This window comes from Emydura macquarii, unplaced genomic scaffold, assembly GCF_026122565.2.
Source record: "Emydura macquarii macquarii isolate MOO-44397 ecotype Brisbane River unplaced genomic scaffold, CSIRO-AGI_Emac_v2 contig_2768, whole genome shotgun sequence".
Classification (NCBI taxonomy): domain Eukaryota; kingdom Metazoa; phylum Chordata; order Testudines; family Chelidae; genus Emydura; species Emydura macquarii.
The window spans coordinates 45,569,760-45,591,144 of record NW_027132905.1 but is presented as its reverse complement, the minus strand read 5'-3'; the positions used below and the strand labels follow the sequence as shown (position 1 = coordinate 45,591,144).

The 21,385-nt window shown below is 40.3% G+C and overlaps 2 protein-coding genes across 3 annotated transcripts in view; both read right to left on the bottom strand.

The window, feature by feature from the left end:
- The window catches only part of UBE4B (ubiquitination factor E4B), a 68,888-nt gene extending 63,890 nt beyond the window's left edge, over positions 1 to 4,998 (bottom strand). For both annotated transcript variants that reach the window (XM_067567374.1, XM_067567375.1), the window contains exon 1: positions 4,710 to 4,998. In XM_067567374.1, coding sequence (XP_067423475.1) covers positions 4,710 to 4,733 — 24 coding nt within the window. In that variant the 5' untranslated portion in view covers positions 4,734 to 4,998. The remainder of the gene's footprint in view (positions 1 to 4,709) is intronic.
- A 10,516-nt stretch (positions 4,999 to 15,514) lies between these two features.
- On the bottom strand, positions 15,515 to 21,385 carry RBP7 (retinol binding protein 7). Its single transcript, XM_067567371.1, has 4 exons — positions 21,231 to 21,385; positions 17,747 to 17,925; positions 17,337 to 17,438; positions 15,515 to 15,792 (listed from the first exon to the last, which is right to left on the bottom strand). The coding sequence occupies exons 1-4, from the start codon at positions 21,301 to 21,303 to the stop codon at positions 15,742 to 15,744; spliced, it is 405 nt and encodes a 134-aa protein (XP_067423472.1). The 5' UTR covers positions 21,304 to 21,385; the 3' UTR covers positions 15,515 to 15,741.

Genomic DNA, 21,385 nt, shown 5'->3' with positions numbered 1-21,385 from the left:
AAACAAGCTTTATTTTTCCATTAAAGAGTGGTTTTAAAACCGCAAGATGCCAAGAAAGGAGCTGCCATTCACTCCAGACCCTAATATATCATTTTATTTCCCTATGATGCATCAGCTACAGTATGCCAAGCATGTTTAAGAAATATTTCATCTTCTGAATGCACTGTTCATTGAAGGACTTGATGGAGGTTATTTAGCCCAGTTAAAAATCAGGAAATTTTAAGAAATAACAGGTAACTAAATTGTCTTCACTTTAGGCCACATTTTTCCTCCCCCAATTTCTGCTTTTTTCCCCCAATTCTTAGCTTTGCCTCGTATGCAACTCAAAATATTAATCCAATTCTGACCTTGTTCTTCCCACCTACCTCTCATACTCTCCTGATGATTCTGGCCCATTTTCCTCTTTCACATCTCCATGCTCTTGTAGGCCCTTTTCCCATATACTCTAGGTGCTACAGGCCATGTTTTTTTGCAAAAGTGCTTTATCAGAGCACCACAAAAAGTTACATCAGCATGCAGCTTTAGTGCCATAAGTGAACACTCTGCTATGCAATTAGTGAGCTGTACCAAGCAGATGCTAGCCCCTGCCCTGAAAAGAGTACAACATAAAGGCACAAGCATTGATAATAGTCACTTTAAAATTACTCTGGAACCATAAGGACCAATGGACCAAACACTGACTGAAGTGAATGGAAGACAATTTGTCATAGAGGGTGAAAACCTGAAGCCTTCAACTGAACAAAGAGATCGAGTTCTTAAAAAACCAATCTAAACTAGAGTCTATTAACATCCTTCTTTAAAAGACTAGCCACATTTTCTCACCATGTAAATACAAATCCAAAAACAAATACATTCAGAATAAAGCTCCAAGATATTTTACAGATAAGGAGGAAAGGGATGCATAAGGTGAAAAGATCTCCCAAACTATTTTCCTTGCCAGTAACAGATACTAATAATTCACCACAAACATTACTCTGCCATATTTCTTTCAATTTCAGTTTGTCAGGCACACCCATATTTGTGGCAGACAAATCCATCCATCTTTGTTACTAAATATTGTGATTATATTTCTGTGTGGCAATATCCCATTTTATTGCCATAATATGGAAGACCTTACAATATTCAGCAGAACCTTGTTAGCTTTCCCTTTGCTATGCCACACATCTCAGATCTAATACTAAGCTGTACTCAGCTCTCACTTTACTAAGACTTCAATGCTTTCACAAAAACATACCACAGAACATTTACCACTATACAAAAACACTTGTCAATGCCTTGATCTTTCCTCTTCTAAAGTAAATTGTACATATCCCTTTAACTTTAAAGGAATTGAGGCCTTAACGTACATATTGTAACATTTTCAGTCTTGCACTTTTTTAAAGTTGTATTTCTTTCTTCACCCACTAATCTGCAAAATTCAATAATATGCAGTGGATCTCCCAGACATTAGTACAAATCAGCAAGGTTCTACTGTACTTAAATTATATTTTGAAATCTGAAGACAAATCAACCCACATCACTATCTTCAGTCGCTGGCAATGCTCAGTAGATAAAGTTTCCACTACAGTTCTCTTTTCTGCTCCATCCAGTTTAGAGACAAAGTCCCAGAAAAACCTACGATAGGAAATCCAGTCATTTTTACAATGGCTATATTTTCCAATAATGTCCATCTAAGATACAGGACCTGCTGCCATGAGTAGCAGCAAAAAGGAGAACTTAGGGAAATAAAACCGACTTGGTTCTGAAGATCCTTTCTAGTTACGAGTGTATATATGTTAAAAGCAAAAATTAATGACATTGCTCCCTTAAAAAAAAAAACAACAAACAATAAAGCTCACTTCAAGCAACCACCCAATGGGCAGCCAGCCTAGATCGTTAACTAAAAATTGTACTAGGAAACTTGGAGAAGACTTTAAGAAGTTATTTAAAACAGATTTTCCTTAATGAAGGTGGAGTCCTTATAGTGTGATGCTGGCTGGATTAGGGGGGCCCTTGAGGTGTATTCTGGAGCTCTGATTACTCCCTTCTACACCAATCTCGCATTGAGGGTGTCACGCTGGCTGGCTGGCTGGCTGGCTGGGGGGGGGGGGGGGGGACACACGGGACGGGACGGACGGGGGACGGACGGACACACGCATTTATTATATTTTAACATCAATATGTCAGAATCATAATAATTTGTGAGATATGCCATGTTGGGTACCGTTAGAAAGGCTATAATGTGCTAAGATGATAATGTTTATGTTCATATGATCTGTGTGTAATGGAAGTTATGGATATGTTTTATCTGTATTTCATATTGTACTGTGTTTCTGGGCAACACCCCAGACAGGATGGCTGCAGCACTAGCCTGCTTAAAGGCCCATTAAGAAATTCACAGGTCCAGGGGGAGAAGCCAGGGACATACCTGATGAGTCACCAGGACCTACTCATGTGACTCTGGACTCCATCTTATTCCTGTAAATTTCCACAAGCAGCATGGCAAAGGCCAAAGGACATAAAAGGCAGCTGCATCACATCTATTTTGTCTTCAGCCTACCTCTGGATCAACTCATCTACAATTCAACTGAAGCTGTGAAACAAAGGACTGAGGCCCATCCAGGTACTGGATGTACACCAGAGGGACTATACAAGACTGCAAACTCCACAATTCTATTAGAAACCTGATATATATGGACTTTCAAATCAATTGTATGTGTCTGATTGCTTTAATCCTTTAACATTTCTCTTATAGTTTGTTTTTTTCTTTTTATAATAAATCTTTAGTTTTATTTACTACAGGATGACTGGCAGCGTGATATTTTGGGTAAGATCTAAATTTATATTCATCTGGTACTGTGGCTGACCCTTTGGGGTCAGGAGAAACCTTTTAGGTAAAGAGCATAGAGATTTAAATAACTGATCTCTTTACTGGACCTAATGGCTGATTGGGAGCCAGAGACTGAAATGCAGTAAAGGGGGCTGTGTATATTTTTATTTTGGCTTCTTGATAACCCGTGTGGGGAATCAGAAGCACTGTTTGTGGCTGGTTGGGAAGTCTGGCTTCAGTGTCGCCCACTAGTGTTGGGAGAATCTGCTCTCCTTTTACAGCATGCCGTGACCTTGGCATTTTCAGGTGGCTACACTAGGCATGGGCGGGTCCCATTTAGTGGAGGACTCTCTGTATTTTCTGCAATCTCAGTTCCATGATGCTGCATTTCTGATGTCAGTAACTTACGGTAACAGTGACATAACCATGTTTCTATGGGATGAATAGTCTAAAATCTAACACAAAATGCTTCATAATGAGACAGTTGAGAAATATAATCAAAACAATTACACATATAAAAATATTACTCATGAAACATACCTACTAAATTATAGGCTGTTCCCCATAATAGGAACTATATTACTAGCATCTCCCTCCCAATGCCATATGGGAAATGTAGTCCTATACCACCACAGTATATGAAGACCCTACCCAACCAAATACCTATGAGGCACTTTTTCCTAGCTCCTATTGCAACACAGTAGGACTGCTAAATCATGACTTACAACATGATCAAAAACATCATAGTATTTTGTAATACAAGCCTGAACAGCAGCAGCAGCAGCCACCTTGTTCAAAAGCTGGTCAGCAGGAATGGCACAAAATAAAAGCCATTTCTCCCCACTACCACTACATCCTAACCATAGAAAATAAGTCTGTAACTAACCTATTGGTAAAACAGCTGAATCTGATGCCCTGAACCCTTATGTTGCAGCTGATCTGATCAGTCATTGTTTACAGTGTAGTTTCCTAAGCAAATATATTTAAGGGAAAGGAGGTGGGGAAGAGAGGAGGTCTGAAGTTGTACATGAAGTGGACACTGGGGCAGCAGGAGGTTGCTAGAAAAAGGAAAACTATATTTAGATCAGCAAAACTTTAGAAGTAATCTAATCCTTCTCTAAAATATAAACAAAACATCAGATCCTGAGAGTACATAGGGTACCATTTTAAAAGAAGAAACAGGAAGCAGTTTGCAAGTGATGTGTCCCACTTATTGCTCACCACAAGAAACAAACCTACAACTTTAACTTGAAGAATAAGAGAGAAGGAAAAATTAAAGGAGTCAAAGCAAGCCACAGAAAGCAGGCTGGCCTGTTCCAACATGAGCTAATCTGAGTTCTTCCTACAACTGTGAAAAAAAATAAACCCTGTTAAATATAAAACCACATATACACCTGAGCTGTCCCAAGTATTGACAAAAAGAAGACTCTTTAATTAGATTTCAAATGTCTCATTCAAAAACAAGATAAAAATTCCAAGAGTGAGATACTTTTAAAAATTCCTAAAAATTAACCCAAAGTGAAGAAGTCATCCTCCAAGTTGCAGGTACAAACATACAATTAACCAGAAGAAAATGAATTCAACCTTCACCCTCAAACAAGATAATTACAAGTCAGAAAAAGCATGCTAAGATGTTACAAAGAGAAGAGTGAAAAACACACAAACTTGACAGAGAGAAAGTCACATTATTGTACTTTTCTTAATCAAAGTTCTCCTTGTGGATCAGCAAAACATAGATAAACCCCCAAGGTGTAAACCTAGAGTTAAAAATACCTTCTCAAGCCCATTCTCCTTTCGTCGAAAGTACTAGCTACCCCTCAGATCCACCCTCATGCCACGACTCACCCTTTTCCCTCCTAGCATCTAGCCTCTTCCGCCACCCCAAGACCCCCAAACTCACCTCATCAGCGCTCAGCTCCTCCATCACTTTCCTCTTAATGGTGAAAGTAGTTTGGGGACTCTTTGCTTCTCTAGGGGATGGGAGCTTCGGGGGAGTTAGGTGCTGCTGCCTCTTGCCCCAGAGGCGTCTCAGAATTGCATAGTCAGAGGTTAAGCACAATACAGAATGCACCCTCTCTCTGCTTGCCAGTCAGGCTGGGAGCAGCAAACCCTTCTGCCAGCTGCAGCTCCAGGTCCTCTCAGTAGCTGCTACTTCCCTGTGCCCAGGCTATGACTGCTGCCCCCCTGCCCCAGCTACTGCTCCCCCCTTCGCCAAGCGCCTCCTGTGCCCTAGCTCAGATGCCCTCAACTCCTACTCCCCCGCCCCCTTCTCCAGGTGCCTGTTGCCCCCCGCTATTGCAGGGAGGACGTCGCCAGTTCCCGCCTGCCCGCTCAGTGCCCCGCCCGGCTGCCCCCTCAGCTGCCCGGCTCGCTGCCCCTGCCCCACACAGAGATTATTCATCAAAACAAGAAGGCGCGGCGGCCATCTTGGGGAAAGATCACGTGAGTCCGCCCGGCTGCTCCGAACTGAGCTGAGCACGCCGAGCCCCGCTCAGAGGCGGCCAATCGCGGCAGGAGGAGGCGGCTGCGGCCGCGGCCACTCAGGGCGGGGGGGAAGCGCTCCAGCCGCGGGCACAGCGAGGGTTGGGCCCGGCTGCTGCGCCATAGCAACAGGGGCGGAGCAGTAGAGGGCGGGGAATGGGAGAAAGGCGTTAGGCCGGGGGAGACACCTGAGGGGGATTGAAGAGGGGCTATGATGGGCGGTGGGGAGGCTGGAGACAGAAGGGGGGAGGTGGGGAAGGATGGAGAGGAAGGGGGAGAGGTGGGGAGAATGGAGACGGAAGGTGGGGATGGAAGGTGGGAGAGGTGGGGAGGATGGAGACAGAAGGGGGAGGGTGGGGATGGAAAGGGAGAGGAGGGAGGAAGAGAAAGAAATGTGAAAGAAGGAAGCGACAGGTGAAGGGGTCTGAAGGATATTTTAAGCTGCCTCTTGAAGTCTCTGCAATTGGAAATAACAAGCATGAGAGACATAAGCTTTTATTTTAGGGAGGGAGCCGGTGAGTGTCCCTTTGATTTTTGTTTACTCTGTGAGAGAACAATGTTGAATGTTACTGTCATTGTAACAGGAGTTGTTTGTAGGTGGCTAGGTAAATTCTCCAAACCACTGAAGTGCTTGTTCCCTGACTCTAAACATTTAATAACTTCCAAGCCCCAGACAACACTTCAGACCTCTTCCTAGTTTAGTTGACTTGCTGTGTCAGTTGCTGAATACGTATTTGCTGTGACAGTAACCACTGGTGTCATGTTAAATTTACCTTGGTCTTTGCTGCTTTTGTGTGGTTTTCCCTCTAGCCCTGGCATTTGTCAAAAAAATTCCCGTTCCTGAGGGGGTCAATAAGACAATGGTACAACCTCAGTAGTCACAACTCTGGATTAACAAATGGCATAGTTCTGGTTTCAGCATGGTCCAATCTCGTGGGGTGCAAGTCCAGCACTTTGCAAATCAATGGAAATTTTGCCATTGACTTCACTTGAGAACAGGCCCTCATACCTCCATGAATGGTAACAGTGGGCAGTGGAGGAGTTCAGGTAAATCTATCAGTAATAAGTGTTACTAGCTCTACTATGTCATAGTTAGGTTTCCAGAATTTGTATGAAGGCCTTTCAACCATTTATTGCCATTTAAATAGACCCCCACTTATGTAGCCTGCTTTATGGTGTGAAGTTATTTTTGAGGGACAAAAGGACTAACTATTGCTTACCTTCTATCCCATTATCTCAGTGTTTTTCCATTAATTAATTAATTAAGTCTTATGACACTCCAGTTGGGTAGGTGAGTTGATCCCATTGTACAGAAGGGGGAAACTGAGGCACAGATAGGTGAAGAGACTTATCCTCAAACATGCAGTGAGTTAGTAGTGGAGCCAGGATAGAATCCTTGCTCTAACTTCTGAGGAAATGTGATTGAGCAGATACGGTCTTCAGAGGCTCCCTAGCCATGATGCATTCTAGTCCAGTGATGCTCCTAAGAGAAAGTCATGTTGAGACCAACCATGGCATGGGGGTCTCTTGGAGTTAAATCTGAGCATGTGTTTCCAGAGGGCATCTGAGAAAGAGCCTCCCACAGTTGAGGTATCAGGTTCAGTTGAGCTTATTTAATATCACAACCTTAAAGGGACTGGGTCTCTTAGGGGAAAAAAGTAAAAAGGGATTGCTGTCTAAAAACCAGGATAGAGTGGCAGAAGATATGCCTTTTTTGTGTATGGTTTATTTTGGAGCTTACAGATATAAACTGCATAAAGAGAATGTGAACTGGGTCTTATAAGTTTTTGATTGCATAAAAAATGTAAAAAAACTTGAAACTCTAGTGAGGGTTTTTCCTCAGCTGTATGTGAAATTCCTGCGAAGTTTCTGTTCAGTAGCATGGATCATGGTCTTGCCATGTCTATGCTGCTGCCTGTCTTTTATAAGAAATCGAAATAATACCAATTATATGTCCACTAACCATTCTGTCTGGGATTCTTCTTTAGAGGCATACCATTAGTGTCCTTTTAGTTTTCTGATAAGGGGCCTTTGTTTTAAATGTGATCTATATGTATAGACACACATTGATATTAAAATTATATAGTATTAAAATTTACAAGATGTTTTACAAACATATAGTAAAATATATACCATGCACACAGTCATCTCTCCCTCTGCCTTGTAATGTTGCTGGAAACAGCAGTCTCCTTTTTGTCAAGGGGCCATGAGCTGTTTCCTAATAATTCCCTTTCTGTTTTCCTTCTTAAATATGGGCTAGTCTACACTAGATGTGCTACATTGGTGTGTGCCGCTGTAACGTGTCTGGTAAGACACGCTGTGCCAACAAAAAAGAACTCTCCCATCAACATAATAAATCCACCTCCACAAGAGGTAGCAGCTATGTTGATGGAAGAAGTTCTTCTGCCAACATATTGCTATCCACACCAGTGCTTAGGGTTGGTATAACTTACATCCTTCAGGGGGGTGGCTTGTTCACACCCATGAGCAACATATGTTATACTGAAGTAAGGGGTAGTGTAGACCTGGCCTGAATAGAACTTTCAATGGTTTTCCCTGATCTATTTCCCTTGTGTAAGAATATAAATTTACTTATACTCATCTACTTGTAGCTAGTCTCTCCATTCAACCCTTTAATGGCTTTTAATATCACCATAGGAGACATCCCCATTTTCCCCAATCTTTTTTATTTTTCCTAGCTTTATATTTGAATAATAATGCATTAAAATGAAAACAAACCACTCAGAGTCTGCCTCTGCACTGAAGGGATTGTGTGTTCATTTTCAGGTCTACAGGTAAGATCAGTCATCATTTTCCTAAGCTATATGGGTGGAAAAGAGGATCTTTTTTAAAAAAGAAAGAAATCCTTCTATTTTGCGCTGACATGTCTGCAGGATGAACACTCACTGCTACTAAGGTTCTTAATAGAAACCTGCTTGTAGTAGCATAGCATGAGTCAACCAATGACAGAAGCTTATAAAAGGAGGACAACAGGAAGTTCCTGAGACAAAAGCAAGTTGGCTACATGGACATAAAATACAGTTTAGCAAGAGTGCATATTACATGATCACTATAAATAAATGTAAAACAATAAAAGTTGCTGAAAATTGAAAGAAGACCTAGAATTTTTTTTCAGATATAATGCAATACCAATCCTGCATCTACAGTTCAACTCCATCATTCCCTAACTTGACTTATTTATTTTAAGAATATTTAAGAAAAGTGTTTCTCCATGGAAACTTTCTTTAGGAAATGCCTAGATCATCTTTTAAGAGCCGCCATTGCCAGCTTGAAGACTCAACTCAGGAAGCCAGTCAAGAAATGCCTTATGGCAAAGCTACAGCAGGATCTCAGTCTCTAGTCTTTATGTATCTAATCTGATAAATATATTTATTATATAGATTGACATAGTTCCAGGTCTAGTTCCTTTGGTATCCAGGGCTCTTAGTGGTCATGTTAAAGAGTGTATTACTAAATATGGTAGGAAAAGGGATAACGTATACCAGTGGAAGTTGGGGGGCTAATGCCCAATACTCTAATAGCAGGGTCTACCTTGAAACAGAGGACCTTACAGTTGTAAGGTTGGATCTGTAACTCAATGAGTATGGTGTATATCATCTTCAGAATTGGTTTATTGGTGCTTATTCAGCATTTATTTTTTAGAAAGGAATATCTATTTATTGTATTTTCTGCTGCGCTTTTTGTAGCACCTTTGTGACAATCGTTATCTTCATGTAGTTATTGGCCATGGATGCTACTTAATCCTATATTCCTTTTTCTCTTTTGGATTATGTTTTTCATGCTGCCTTTTGTATTTTTTCTCCAGGAAAAATCTTAATCTTTCAAATATTTATTTTACGGATGTTTTCTTGAAGAACTACAGTCAGACCTCTAACTTTTTTTTACCTTATTTCACTTAACAGTTTGTTCATATGCTGGTCTCTGACTTCATCGGTGTTAATAATATTTTAATTAATATGAAGATCATGCCAAAAATATGAGTATGGGGCGATGGATCACCCCATCTCTGCACAAATTTAACATTGCCAGCTGTACCTCTGATAGTACTGTATATCTTCAAAAACAGCTAAGTAAGAATTATCCTGAAGGACACTCCTAAAAATGGCAGGAAAAAAAGTTACCTGTTCTTCTTTGGTTTGCTTGTAAAGATATCACTTGAAGCAAACTGAGCCCAGTGAAGAAGACTTCCTATAGTGCTGTATGCCATGCTCAACATTGTTTCATTTCTGCATATCCTCATCCTAGGAAGCGTTTACAAAGCTTATGAACCCTAGCCCATCGCATAGTGAAGTGTTAAATTACTGTCCCATTTATTTGTAAGTGGTCTATTTTCACTGTAAGCTTTGTAGGGCAGGAACCTTATTTTCACACATCCATATGTGATTGTGTATGAGAATCATATAATGGTCAGGTACGGCACTGGCTTAGAAGATGTCTCTGGGTCTTGGGACAGGTGTGAAAATTTTGTATCAACTTGGCAATTATTTTTGAAAGACTGATTGTTGCAAAAAGAGAAAAATTTCACCACCAAAATTGCAGTCAAAATCTAAATGATCTAGTGTCTACAAAAGAGACTTTTCTAATACTTTCAAAATGGAGAGAGGTAAATAGTGGGGTCCACCAAGATTCTGTACTGGGATCTGTGCTACTGGACATATTCATAAATGTTTTGGAAAAGAGGGTGAACAGTGAGGTGGCAAAATTTGCAGATAATACAAAATTACTCAAGATAGTTAAAACCAAAAATAACTGCCAAGAGTTACAAAGGGATCTTACAAAACTGGGTGACAAAATGGCAGATGAAATTCAGTGCTGAGAAGTGCAAAGTAATACACATTTGAAAACATAATGCCAACTATACATACAAAATGATGGGTTGTAAATTAGCTGTTACCACTCAAGAAAGAAATCTTGGAATCATTGTGGATAATTCTCTGAAAATATCTGCTCATTCTCCAGTGGCAGTCCAAAAGGCTAACAGAATGTTAGAAACCATTAGGAAAGTAGTAGATAAAATATTGTCATGCCACTATATACATTCATGGTATGCCCACACCTTGAACAGTGTGTGCAGTTCTGGTCACCCCATTTTAAAGATATATTAGAATCAGAAAAGGCACAGAGAAGGGCAATGCAACTGATTAAGGGGATGGAACAGATTCCATATGAGTAGATATTAAAAATATTGGGATCGTTTATCTTAGAAATGAGATGACTTGGGGGGATATGATAGAGGTAGACTATAAATCATATATGGTATGGAGAAAGTGACTAGGAAGTGTTTTTTACTGCTTCACATAACCCAAGAAGTAGTGGTCACCCAATTAAATTAATAGGGAGTAGGTTAAAAAACAAAAGGAAGTACTTCATATAATGCACAATCAACCTGTGGAATTCAGTGCCAGGGGATGTTGTGAAGGCCAAAAGTATAACTGGGTTCAAAAAAGAATTAGAGAAATTCTTGGAGGACAGGTCCATCAATGGTTAGAGATGTAACCATATGCTCTGGGTGGCCCTAAAGCGCCAATTGCCAAAAGCATCTGGCACTGGCCATTGTCGGAGGCAGGATATTGGGTTAGATGGACAACTGGTCTGACCCAGTATGGCTGTTCTAATGTTCTTATTTTACTTCTGTCCTTCACTTCTAGAGTTTAACAACACACCTCTCCCACTGCAAAGAAAATATGTAGGAACAGTGTAGGTTAGTTTATTTATAGTATCTCTCTTTCCTACTCAGTTTTAGAGTGTAAAACTATTTCCTTTCTCTTTTCACATAGCGTCTCAAGCTGCTGAATTTTGTATCCTCTAAAGGCTCTTCAGTCAGCTGGCATATTGCTGAAAATGTCCAATCTGGTTAGGCAGTTCTGTTTTTGTTGCTAGCCAATGATTTCCTAATGTCTAGGATGTGCATGTGATAGCTTTCAGTCCTCTCTCATGAGTATCCCTGTTTGAGCTTCTGCATAGCAGCATATGCCTGATTGCAACACTGGCTAAATAACGTTAAGTGAGGTTGTAGTAATGGAAGCATTCTTAGATCTCCTGGATGAGGGATTTTTTATATATTCAATATTAATAGCTTCCAGCAATGGTGCTTCTCTGCACAAGGCCTGACTCTGCCAATATGAACTTTTTTATAATGCTTACCCATTTGATATCTGGGACTCTTACGGGGGTGAGGAAGTCTATGCACCAAAAATATTCTCAAGAACGTAATAGGGTCAAAGGCAAGACAATATCACAATCCTCTTACGTAGTAATGACTTTGAAGCTGACAGTCTGGGGGGTTTATTAGTACTATGCTGTTTTTTTTTAAAGGATAAAAAAAATTTCTAATGCAAACCAAAGCCTTTTGAAGAAGATGCAGCATGTTGCAAAGATGCCACCTAGTCGAGGAGGGATTCCAGGGTGACTCCTGCAACTTATTTCCCTTTACATGAGTTACTGGATGTGACAGCTAGTTCACTATTTTGAAGTTTAACCCACACTGCATTAGGCTAATGGTGACTTATCTTCACTTTGAATCAGTGTCTTTCTAAAATCAAATTAAAGCATACATTCCCCTGAGCTACAGCAATAGGAAGGTGGATCAGGTTTGTCAGCTACATGGCAGGAATTTTATTACACTTGTTTTTCTACTTGAGAGAATGGGAAAATAAATGTACATTAAAGCCAATCACACCAACTTAACTAAAATGGGAAGGATCGTTTTCTCATGTATCCAACACTATCAATAAAATCTCAGACTTCCTCCTACTCTGTGCTGCATCAGTTTACTAATTTTCCTGTCTTTACCGCACATTGAATAGTAGTATTCTTGTCCTTGTTTTTATTGCCAGTTTAAATGGACAAAGTCCTCAACAGAAAACAATTTCATGTAATTGTGTCTGTTTCAAACTATCATATGCACTGTAACAAACTTTTCTTGTCTGTCACTGTAAAAAAAGAAAGTCTCATGGCCTTCAAGAAAGGTTTTGCCTACCACGCTTTGGCATACTCAAAGTGTAGATGTTTGAAAAGATAACCAAGAAAATGGTGGTGTACCATGTATGTTCTCTTAAAGATGCCAGATCCTAAATTTGCTTGTTTTATATGTAAAAGATTTTTTCTGTCTACCCTACTCAGCCTAGAAATGATGGTTCTTTTCTGTAGAGTAATAAGAACTCCATGCCTTAAGTGATGCCTCTGCATCCCATTTTTCCTTCTCCATCTTTAACCTAGGAAACAATTTAGCTGTGCATGTGTGTTAGTTAAGAACTCTGTTGATGCATGAATCAGAACAGAACCAAGCTTATGTCTCTACACTATTAAAAGGAATGTTAGTAGAGTGAGCTAAGACAACTCTGAAAACACATGAGAAGCAGATCTGTTGAGTAAGAAAATGTCAAATACAATTCTAACCTGAAAACTATCCCTTTCAATTACTTTGCAAGCTGAAAATAATTCAGCAGTTCATTGGATCCCTCTTTATAATAGCCATTATAAAGTAGCTCACCTACTTTAAAAATACCTTTTCCAGTACCACCATTCTGAGAATGGAGAAACTACATTGTGAATATAGAACTTAACTCCCTGGAATGTGGATTAGTTTAATCTAAAGATGCTTTTTCAGAGTTCTTGGTCATCCTGATCAAATAATCAGTTCCTGGATAGAAAGATTGGGGTCTTTGGATAGGTATGGATTCATAGAGGCTCTTAACTATTTGAGTCAAAAAGTAACAAACAGCAATCCAGTGCAATATATGCTGTTGCTTTATCATATGTAATTATGTACACCCACCATTAGCTACTTATAAATATTTGCTTTAATCTTAGATCGTCTACCTTAGTCAACTAGCATTAATACTCCTAAAATTTATCTATTCCTAATTAAATCCCCATGTAGTCTGTGGCTGTAAAAAAAAATCTATCCCTTCACAACACAGGGAAGCAGAATTTACACTCTTGAAAATATCTAGCTCTTGTGGTTGTAAAGACTGTTAGGACCCCCCATCCTTTGAGTTCTTAGTTTGCTGACAGAAGCAGAAGTCCAGAGTCCAGCAACAGGTTTATTGCGATCTTTTCAAGAAAGCATCCCTTAGAACCCCTCAGCCCTTTACACCAATAAATCTTCCCCCCTACTTCCTGTTTTCTCAGTTTTTATAATGTATCCTAACCAACCATTTCTTTAACAATATTACAAGATGATTCCTTAACCAATCCTAACATATGTCTTTAACCAATCATATCCCACCACCTTAACTGATCACACTTAGTTATGCAACAGACAAAGAACCAGACAAATCATTTAAATAGAGAATTGGGTACCATATAGACAAAACAATGAGGATAGATTTTACCATAACTGTAAAGTAATTCTTTTGCCAGACAGAATGCTATCAAACCAAGTTTCCTTTAAACATTCTAGGATCTTTTATTTGGCGGTGTTAGACTGAATCACCATGTTAACAGCCTAGTATTAGATGTCATGCTGGAATGTATGTGACTGCATGCTTCCCAGCTTATGGTGTGGCATCTGAGCCAAAGTACAAGGCCTCACAGTGTCACAGAGAGAAGTCCTGTAGTTTTGAATCTTTGTTTTGTACCCCTATAACCAGCTAAATAATGATATACTTACAAAATATGGGCCTTTGACAGGCCTGAATATCTATGTACTAATAAAGACAACCATTCTAAAGGAACTGAATGTAACCTGTGGTGTTTTCTTCCTCAGTCTACCAGTCATGTCTCCCCAGGTGAGAAACACCCTAACTGGCTTCCTAACTGCCAAAATCTGCAGTTTTCTATTGTCAACAGAAAATCTTTTTACAATGGAATGGTGTTTTTACTTTCATGCAGTATGATAATTCCACTCCTGCAGTAGAATACCTCCAATCTGATACTATAAACATACTGGACTGATTGCATTGATTTAGACATGGAAATACTGCAATCCTCCTTTGAAAAATTTGCATTTAGAGAACCTGCACTTCTTAAAAGTGTAACTAAAGCTTTGAGCTTTACCACATCTTTAAGTTTCTGTATTCAAGACTCTGACATCTCTTTTGAATGGCTGTTAATACTACCTAGAACAAGTGATTAAGGGAATTTTTTGCCCTAGATTTCTTAGCCGAAAGAAATTTCATGACATCACAATTGTTAAAGTATGTCTGATGAGGAAAGAGATTGCTGTTTATAGTGATAACTTCCTTCACTGAATTGTCTTTTTTGCTTAAGTATTACATCAATGTTGTAGGACCCCTACATGTTCCTGAAAGAGTGCAAGTTGTAGTAAGTTTGGCGTTTTAGCTGTTGGTTTTTACCTAGTGTTTGACTAGGTAAGTGTTTAAGAATACTTGAAAGTAAAGTTAATAATACCTGCTCACTTGAGCAAGTCAAAAGGGAGGTTTGTCCTGCCACAAGGAAGAGGGATAGGGGGAGGGAAGGGTGGCTGCTGTGGGAAAATCCTTATTTGCTGAGTCTTATTTTAAAGAAGTCTCTACTGCTTTTGGAGAGAAGGTGGAGGAGGTAATTTATTGGCCCAACTGTGGGTGGGGAAGCATCTGATATCCTGGAACCAACACCACAAACCAAAAGCAGTAGTTAGTTCGTTTGGATTTTATTCATCATGTCTCCTGTAGAAGGGTGCAATTGAGATCCTCCATGAATATGCTATTATGAGTCAAAAAATCTTAGGATCACTCATCTCTGTATGAAGGTATGCTAATCCAGACATGGATCCTTAATGTAAGGACAGCTAGAAAATAGAAGTAGAACCTAATCCACTTCCCTCCACATCAGTAGTTTTCCATCAAGACACTATTAGTCCTTCTAATGGTGTCACCCATCTTCTGTTCGGAGCACAGTTTGATTAACCAAGGAGATAGTTTATTTAGTCTAGCATTGTTGCATGCCATTAAATGGCTTTGTTCCCTCTCACCCAGAGTTATGCTCTTAAAAAAAAAAAAAAAAAAAAGAGTGCAGCTAGCTCTAGAGACTAGTAGCTCCAGTAGTTGAGGCAGCCATTTGTTACCTGGACCCTCTGCAGTCATAGGTGATAAGGCCATGGAAGTTAGGCCTTCCCTGTATAACATGTGATGTGATAACAATGACCTTTTGAATTCATGAGATGGTCTTCTAGATGGCTGTGGGATTAGTTGGAGGGTGCTAGATTTACCAGATGTGCTCTCTTCTGAAGGTAAGGAAGGGAGACTAAGTTACACAGAATTGTTTTCAAGTGTTTATTAGCAAGAGCAGAACTGAAACAGTAGTGCAAGCACTTACAGCTTCTCCAGATCAGAATGCATACTGAACAAGTACAAAAAAGACACGCTTTATCAAGAAGTGCTTAGTGTTGACCCATCAAGGTCATGTACAGACCATCTACATAAAAGTTCCATAAGGTCTGCTCTGGACAGATGTGCTTTTTAAATGTCTGTCAAGGCTGGAATGAGTCAGGCTCTCTTGTAAACCTGTTTACATACTTGGTCCTCACAGCGGATCTCCTAGCAAGAAGGAAAACACAGATGTTATTAAACTTGTTTAGCAGCAGTCAGCCTGACAGCTAGGTACTTCTGAAGTAGAGTTTGTTTACAAAAAAAGTCACTTACAATGGCTAGCATCTTGTAGAGATTGTGTCCTTGCTGCCAGTCCGTGTCTAGTACCCAGACAAGTTATGCCTTACACTGTAAAGCACAGTGTATTGAACACCATAGATAGCTCTGCTGCAGGTTGTAGCAAGCTGGATTGCAGAACCAGCTAGCAGGTCAGCTAATTTTAAAGTTGAGGTGTAAGTGCAAGATACCCCACATGCAGATATTTGTGCTCATTGCGGTCATCCCCACTCAGACTTCATTCTGCACCATGAATCATGGAGTATATTGTTTGTTCTTTATGAAGTCACCATCTTACCATATCTGCACCAGTCAGAGAATATTCATACAAATCTTTGGCTCATCCATGCCATTCAGGTCATTGGATAAGATCAATGTGGCATGAACAAGCCAGTTTCTGGCTGCTGCCAGTCCTGATCTCCTGTCTACCCAGCTTTACATCTAAGTTTATCCCAACAGGTATTTTGCTCCTAAGGAGTGGTAGGTCTCAGTGCTCTGTTAGATCTTGTGCTCATCTTACACCATTTGTTCTTGACATTTGGAATGGAAAATAGGCTAGATATCCTCATTGTGTTTTGCCAAATTCATACAGATTAATTTTCAACAAGAGCCTGAGTGATGGTCAAGATGTATGTGAGCCATACTTAGTTGTTCCCGGATGTGAATTTGGGAAAGCAGAAGGACCACTTTTTGGAGGGACTGTTCTCTTTGGTGAGCTTCAGGATTAGTGCCACAGATATTAAGCAGGGTCTCCTGAAGCTTGTCCTTTCCATTTGTCAGTCATAACTATTTGTTCAATTATATTAAAGTATTCTCTCCAACAGTCTTTCCATTATTATATCTAATAGACTATTCTCATCTTGCAGGAGTTGCTTGGTCTTTTGAGGATCAAGGTAGAAAGAAAATACTATCCTGAGAACTAATGGAGCAAGTGAAGAGGGTGGACGTTTACATGCATTCTTCTTCCAAGGCTCATGTATCCTTCCTGCAATGCTTAAGAGATATTGGACCATAACTGAGCATTAAAGGTGGGAGTCTAAGTAGTCTTTTGTCCCTGTTGCAATACCCAGAGATCAACATTAGAATAACTGGGTGGATAGATAAACGGTACCAACCCTAGAAGATCAAGTTCAGGAATGCCAAGCCAAGGTACAAGATTGACAGAAAATGAGTTGGATACTTAGATATTGAAATGCTTCCATTTCAGAAATCTAGAGAAGAAACCACTTCTCCCAAATATAGGAGAATAGAGACCTTGCCCCCTGTACCAAGCGTGTGTATGTAGATTTTCACATTCCTGATCTCACCACTCATCATCCCCTACCACCCATTGCAGAGAGTTGTATGGTAACATGCCAGTTAAACCAAACCAAAGCTGTAGTATAGATTCTGATCACAGCTTTGCATGAGGGCTAAATTAATTCAAATCTGAATACCAGATATAGCTCTTCTCCTTCAATCCAGTGAGTCCAACCCCTGTTCTTCTTGTCTCCAGTCTGGACACAAACAAGCTTGTCATTGTCCCAGGTAACCACACTCTGCATTTGAGAGAGACATACACAAGTCAAACCACATTATTGTAGCCCATCTCCCTACCAGATTAAGTTACTCCCCTAGGTTAGTGCTTCTACATCATGCCCTGTAGAAAGTGGACTACCTTAAACCTCACATGAACACCATGGATAAAACCTAGTACCCACCCCCCCTACTTCCCAAGAAAAGGAAGGGTTCCTTCCATAACTGAGGACAAACAAATTTTGGTTCCCACCTTAAACATTTATCTTTGATCAGCTAAAGCAGTTTGGTGGATTTTTGCCTCAATTTGTACAGGAACAGCCCATTTTACCTTGCATTTTCTATGATCTAGGCCTTTATTGTCTTCTTCAAACTCCTCTCCAATTTTGAACTGGACAAAGTAACTTCTGAAAGTACTGGTGGTATGGATGGAAAACGAATCTCCTTCCTGTTTAATCACCTTTTGTGGCTTCAGCAGTTTTGCTATCTTGCGAGTTGCAAAGTCAATACCTTAAAGAGATTTAACATCATGGATTTTTTTATATTTTTGCACTTGCCAGCCTACCAGACCCAGGCTACACTGTTAATAGTGCTGCTCACAAGCACACTTCATAGAGCCAATCCAAGTTTAGGTGCTGTTAATGTGGCTCTAGATCAGAGCTACATGAAAGCCCCCCCATCTTACACAGCTTCTTTCAAGGATGTGTCTACCTAGTATTTTATTATTTCAAGAGAATGGGACTGCATAGTGTAGTGCAACTGCCAGGCTAGATTGCTGGGATTTGATTAGACTGGTACAGGAGAGAGTTTTCAACTAGATAGGTCACTTTACACTATTAGCAAATTGTAGTAGAGTGCCAGTGTTGGCACTGGCAGTTTACTGTGTTGACTTCTGCTGTATTAATACAACCTGATGAATGCTACTGCTGTGGTGGAAGCTAAGAATTTGACCTGTACTTAGTTATGCTGACCCAGCTAACATTTGGGTTAGATAAGCTCTGCATGTATAATCACAAGGCCAGCATTTGATCCTATAGCGCTTCCTAACTGGGGTACAGAGTTCTCCATGTCATTGATTATTCCTTTGTTACATTTCCCTGTCCAATGCAATGTTTACCCACACTAATTTAGGGTATGTCTTCACTGACTTCACCACCACCAGATAGATTCTTCAGGATCCATTGAGCAGAAGTGAAGACCCACACAATTGATCTGGAAGTTGGTTTAATAAATCTACCCCTGGAAAAAGATTAACACTATGCCCTTGGGAGCACATTTCCTGTCAGAGCAGCAAAGTAGAAGTTGCGAGATCCACAAGCTACTCTATGTAGCTTGTGGATCTCCCATCAACTGCTGCCAAATATCCTGGTCCACAGACCAGGCCCTAGATACCTATTATGTAGTGTTATTTGCTCCCTTACAGACCTGTATAGCCTCAACTGTTCACCTTTTGGATGATTACCAGCATGGTGTTTACCCTGCACATGTATATAATGGGACAAAATTCAGGTGCCAAACACTAACAATTTATAATCAGTCAATAGAGGGCAAGTGGCTTTCAAAAGCAGAGTTATGACATTTATGGCTTAGGCAGCCGAACCAAGCCACTTAGTCATTTGGTTGAGTAGTTCAAAGAATAATCTTGTATTTTTAAAAGTAGTCTGTCCTTGCCCTCTAAATAGAGGGGGCACTAATGCCACCCATGCTGAACAAGAATTCTTATATTCCTTTCCCTAAATAGTTTTAACAGCATTGATTTAGATATTGGAGGCACTTATTGAGGAGGAATGAGGCAAAATTGAAATTCACATTTAGACATCCAGTAGTCAAAAGGTAAACTAGTGTGCCAGGCCAGAAGTATCCAGGCTTTTCTCAGCAGCATCCCTCAAAATATTTTTGTGAGCAGATACCTCCTGACTCCTTGTGCCAGACTGGTAAAATTGCTATTGCTATTTCATTTTTCCAGGGTCTCTTCCCCATGCCCCCAGCAATCAGTTGACCTTGTTTTCTTCCCTCACCCTTACTATACTGTTCAACCACTATAAAGAGCAAGCAGGAGTTTAAAAAGAACATCTTAGAGATAGTAGGATTCTCTGCCTCTAAGATTACTATCATACAGCAGCTTTCTGGAGCCATATATTGCAAGGGTGATTTCCACATCGTGGGGGGGGGGGGGGGGGTTGTCACAACTTGGCTTTAATAAGTCTTTTGGGAGCAGCTGTTATTTTTAACTCAGGTGCTCCTCAGTAGTCTCAGAGAGAAGAGTAGTCTCATTAAGGAAATACATGAGAGTCTCCACTCCCCTATTTAGATGGGGTGAACATTTACTGGTAGCTTCCTCTAGGATAGAAAACATGCTGTCAATAACAGTATTTAATAGAAAGCAGGATATCCCTGCTCTGAGCTACTGAACAACAATGCCATCTTCTATCTCCCTTCAGTCTCTTTAGCACAAAGCTAAACCTCCTCATTGCATGATTGGTGTCCATCAATCTTCATATGAAGAGATTAAATGTGTTAGACTCCCAGCCATGTGGAAAGGCAAGCAATAAAGACACTCTTTTTAGTCTTCCTAGGGTCATTTTTTAAGTTTAGACTGGTGTAGTCTTTTATACTGCAGAGGCTGGGAAGTCTCAACATAGCGCATCTTGATCCCTGCAACATGGGGATTTGTATGTTGAATGATTAAGTTTTCATTAAATACTCAGAGTATGTTAGTCCTCAGAGGGGATTCAAGAACACTATCCTCAGACCCCAGATGGGATGCTACCACTAGAAGAAGGAATCCCTCAATATATTACCAATACTGGATAAAAAATTTAAAGCTTTTTGGATGTTGCTTAATATTCTAAAGTGGTCAAGTTAAGACTAACAATATATTTCAGTTGACTACATAACTGTTTGCAAGAATCAGGGCCATTCACCAAACTTCTGGCACCTTAGCAAGTTGCACAAACAAGTTTCTCAGTTTTGTTACAGGTTTTAATGGCACATACACTTGCCTTTACACAAAGGAACTATTACAGGACTGAGACCCTTTCTAGTTCCTCTCCTATAACCTCCTCATTATAGCATATAATTGGTCTTTTCCTATCCCTATCAGCAATTCAGATGATCGTTTCAGAAGTTAGCCCAGAGCATGCCAGAGACATGACTGCTAAAGAGGAGCTGCTCAACATTCCATTAAGTGACACCACAGTGAAAGTGATTTTGCAGCAGTAGTCTGCTAGGCAGAGCTCTTACTGTTTTAAAGGGCTGGTATTGAAACAGTTAGGCATTTAGCAACTGGGAAAGTCAAGGACATTCTCCCTTAAAGAAAGCCTACCCCATAGGGTCTTTGTATCCCTAGGAAGGATGTTACTTGGCTATAGAACTTCTTTTTCTGGGATTGCATCTCAAAAAGCAATATTCCTGGCAATAACTCAAGTGTACACTAAAGACAGAGAGAGAAAGGGGAGGGGAGACAGCAGAAGAAACCCCTCCCCCACAGGGGCAGAGACCCTAGACAAGTACAGCTACATTACTAATTCCCATGAGAAAAGCACCAACCAAGGACAGATAGCTCTACTACAGGCAGCAAGGGCAACTGAATGTAACAGCATGCTAGTGACTAGTTACATTGTATCTAACAGCCTATCCTGCTCAGACAAACAAGGGAGGGAGGGTTGGTCTTTTTCTTAGCTAGGGAAAAGAAAAAAAAAATCAGGTCCTCCTACAGGGAGGAAAATAATTGCCCCACCCACAGAAAATTTTAACCACCTCTAGATTTTAGCAGGGTTCATACCCTACTATGTGAAAAACTAGAATTCACCTACCCAAAGCCAACATGTAACCTTCAAAGTTGTCACTGCTAGCAAGGTTCCAGGTGCCACTGAAATCCACAGGCATGATGAGACTGCTAGAGCAAGCACCTCCAGGGAAAATGTATACTAACCAGAGAGCAAGGACTGAGAGAGTATCTACCAGCCAG

Bases quoted from the DNA above. Each gene is read 5' to 3' on its own strand.
- RBP7 (XM_067567371.1), bottom strand. From the start codon at position 21,303: ATGCCTGTGGATTTCAGTGGCACCTGGAACCTTGCTAGCAGTGACAAC. The intron at 17,926-21,230 runs GTAGGTGAATTC...AATCTCTTTAAG, and splicing joins AGGTTACATGTTGGCTTTGG to GTATTGACTTTGCAACTCGC. The intron at 17,439-17,746 runs GTAAAATGGGCT...TCTCAAATGCAG, and splicing joins TAGATCATAGAAAATGCAAG to AGTGTGGTTACCTGGGACAA.